This window comes from Echinops telfairi, unplaced genomic scaffold, assembly GCF_000313985.2.
Source record: "Echinops telfairi isolate 266 unplaced genomic scaffold, ASM31398v2 ScPeMD7_7469;HRSCAF=8507_1, whole genome shotgun sequence".
Taxonomy (NCBI): domain Eukaryota; kingdom Metazoa; phylum Chordata; class Mammalia; order Afrosoricida; family Tenrecidae; genus Echinops; species Echinops telfairi.
The window spans coordinates 18778574-18780857 of record NW_022111373.1 but is presented as its reverse complement, the minus strand read 5'-3'; the positions used below and the strand labels follow the sequence as shown (position 1 = coordinate 18780857).

Sequence of the window (2284 nt, the reverse complement as noted above, 5' to 3'; positions counted from 1 at the left end):
GTGGCTTGTTGTTGGGTGCTGTTGAATTAATCAGGGCAAACTCAGGCGGAGAGAAGAACTGTCCCATAGGGTTTCCTAGGCGGAGTTATGTGCAGGAGCAGATCGGCAGGTCTTTCTTGTCTGCTGTGGAACTGCTGTGCAGGCTCAAAGCACCAATTTTTGATTAGCAGCGAAGTGATTACCTATTGAACCACCAGGGCTCCAAACATATTATCCTTTTAAAAGATGTGGCTTATTGTATAACCTAACTCTCTCTTTAAAAGTTTAAAATGTTTCTATTATTATGAATTTATAGATTGCACTATTATACAAAACCTTTTTTCTTGAAAATATTCATTTTTCATATTTATATATTTGTAGATAGGTAATCTACCTACATGGTTCACAAAACAGCTTACAATGAAAAACCTCTGACCACCCTGACTTATTCATTTCCTCTTTGCTGATAGATAACCACAATAATTAGCTCGTTTAGCCTTCTAGAACATTTAATTCATGAAAACATCTTATTGTTAATATTGTTAGTTCCCCCTTCAATTTCTATACAAGCTATTACCTTTTTCTTTACCAATGACTCTCTCTCTCGGTCCCTTTTCTTCCATTCCTCTGCAAGGGCTTTCATATGAGCCAGTTCTTTCTGCTTTAGCTACAAAAGAAAGTCATGTTAAAACTCAGTTATTTCAAAGGTCTGCTGTTTCAAATAAACTATTGCGTTCTTAAGTGATTCTGACAACTGATATGTTCCTCCAGGCATTTCATCTTGCTCTTTTAAAAAGAAATAGCAGTGCTACAGAATATGAGTATAACTCGGGAAAAGTAGAGGGCTAAAAGTGAGTTCTCTCTTATTTGAGAATGGATGATGCCACATTCCGGGAAATCTGAAGACCTCAGGTTAAAAGAAGCTTCATATTTTATAAAAGAAGACATCAAAATGGCCACCAAACATAAAAAGAAAGGGTAACAGCTATGGAAAATCACACATTACAAGTAAGGTTGAACAGCCCATTACTGTACTGCTCTCAATAAGCTCTGGTCATGCAGTCATTAAGCATTGGGCTGCTAACCACAAGGTCAGCAGTTTGAAACCACCAGTCCATGGAAGAAAGACAGTGCTTTCTGCTCCCTTAAACAGACTTGAAACTCACAGGGGCAGTTCTATCCTTTCCTATAGGGTCGAGGAGAGTTGGTATTGACTTGATGGAGTGAATTTTCAGTAAGTTAAATGCTTGTAAAAATTTGAATTGGCCATGATGCACACCTTCCCGACACGGTCACTGAAGACAAATGGATGCGTAAACAAATGTGGTGAAGAAAGCTGATGGTGCCCGGGTATCAAAAGATATAATGTCTGGGGTCTTAAAGGCTTGCAGGTAAACAAGCGGCCATCTAACTGAGAAGCAACAAAACCCACATAGAAGAAGCACACCAGCCTGTGTGACCACAATGTGTTGAAGGGATCAGGTATTAGGCATCAAAGAACAAAAAAATCATATCATTGTAAATGAGGAGGAGTGCAGAGTGGAGACCCAAGACCCATCTGTAGGTAACGGCTCACCCCCTTACAGAAGGGTCGTGTTCAGTGTAGCAACAATGAAACATACAAATTTCCTCTAATTCTTAAATGCTTCCTCCCCCACACTATCATGATCCAATTCTACCTTACAAATCCAGCTAGACCAGAGGATGTACCCTGTTACAGGTAAAAACTGGAAATACAGGGATTCCAAGACAGATGATCCCTTCAGGACAAGTGCTGAGAGTGGCAATACCGGAGGGTGAAGGAAAGGTGGGGTAGAAAGGGGGAACTGATTATAAGGATCTACATATAACCTCCTCCCTAGGGGATGGACAACAGAAAAAATGGGTGTAACATATCAGATGGTGTATCACATGACAAAATAATAATAACGTATAAATTATTAAGGGTTCAGGAGGAAGGGGATAGCAGGGAGGGAGGGGGGGAAAGGAGGCGCTGATACCAAGGGCATAAGTGGAGAACAAATATTTTGAGGATGATGAGGGTAATGAATATACAAATGTGCTTTACACAAGTGATATATGTATGGATTGTGATAAGAGTTGTACGAGCCCCCAATAAAATGATTTTTTTTTAAAAAGTTGAATTGGCATCCAGAATATACCTGACCAAAAAAAACAAAAGAATTGTACAAGGAAAACTACAGAACACTATTACAAGAAACCAAGAGTGACCTCCACAAATGAAAGAATATCCCATGCTCGTGAATTGGAAGACTCAACACAGTAAAGATGTCTGTTCTGCCTA

At 39.5% G+C, this 2284-nt stretch overlaps 1 protein-coding gene across 2 annotated transcripts in view; it reads right to left on the bottom strand.

Moving 5' to 3' along the window:
- Nucleotides 1-2284, bottom strand: part of CEP120 (centrosomal protein 120) — an 86737-nt gene that overhangs the window by 44474 nt on the left and 39979 nt on the right. For both annotated transcript variants that reach the window (XM_004696580.4, XM_045285303.1), the window contains one exon: nucleotides 557-646. In XM_004696580.4, the coding sequence (XP_004696637.1) occupies nucleotides 557-646 (90 nt within the window). The remainder of the gene's footprint in view (nucleotides 1-556; nucleotides 647-2284) is intronic.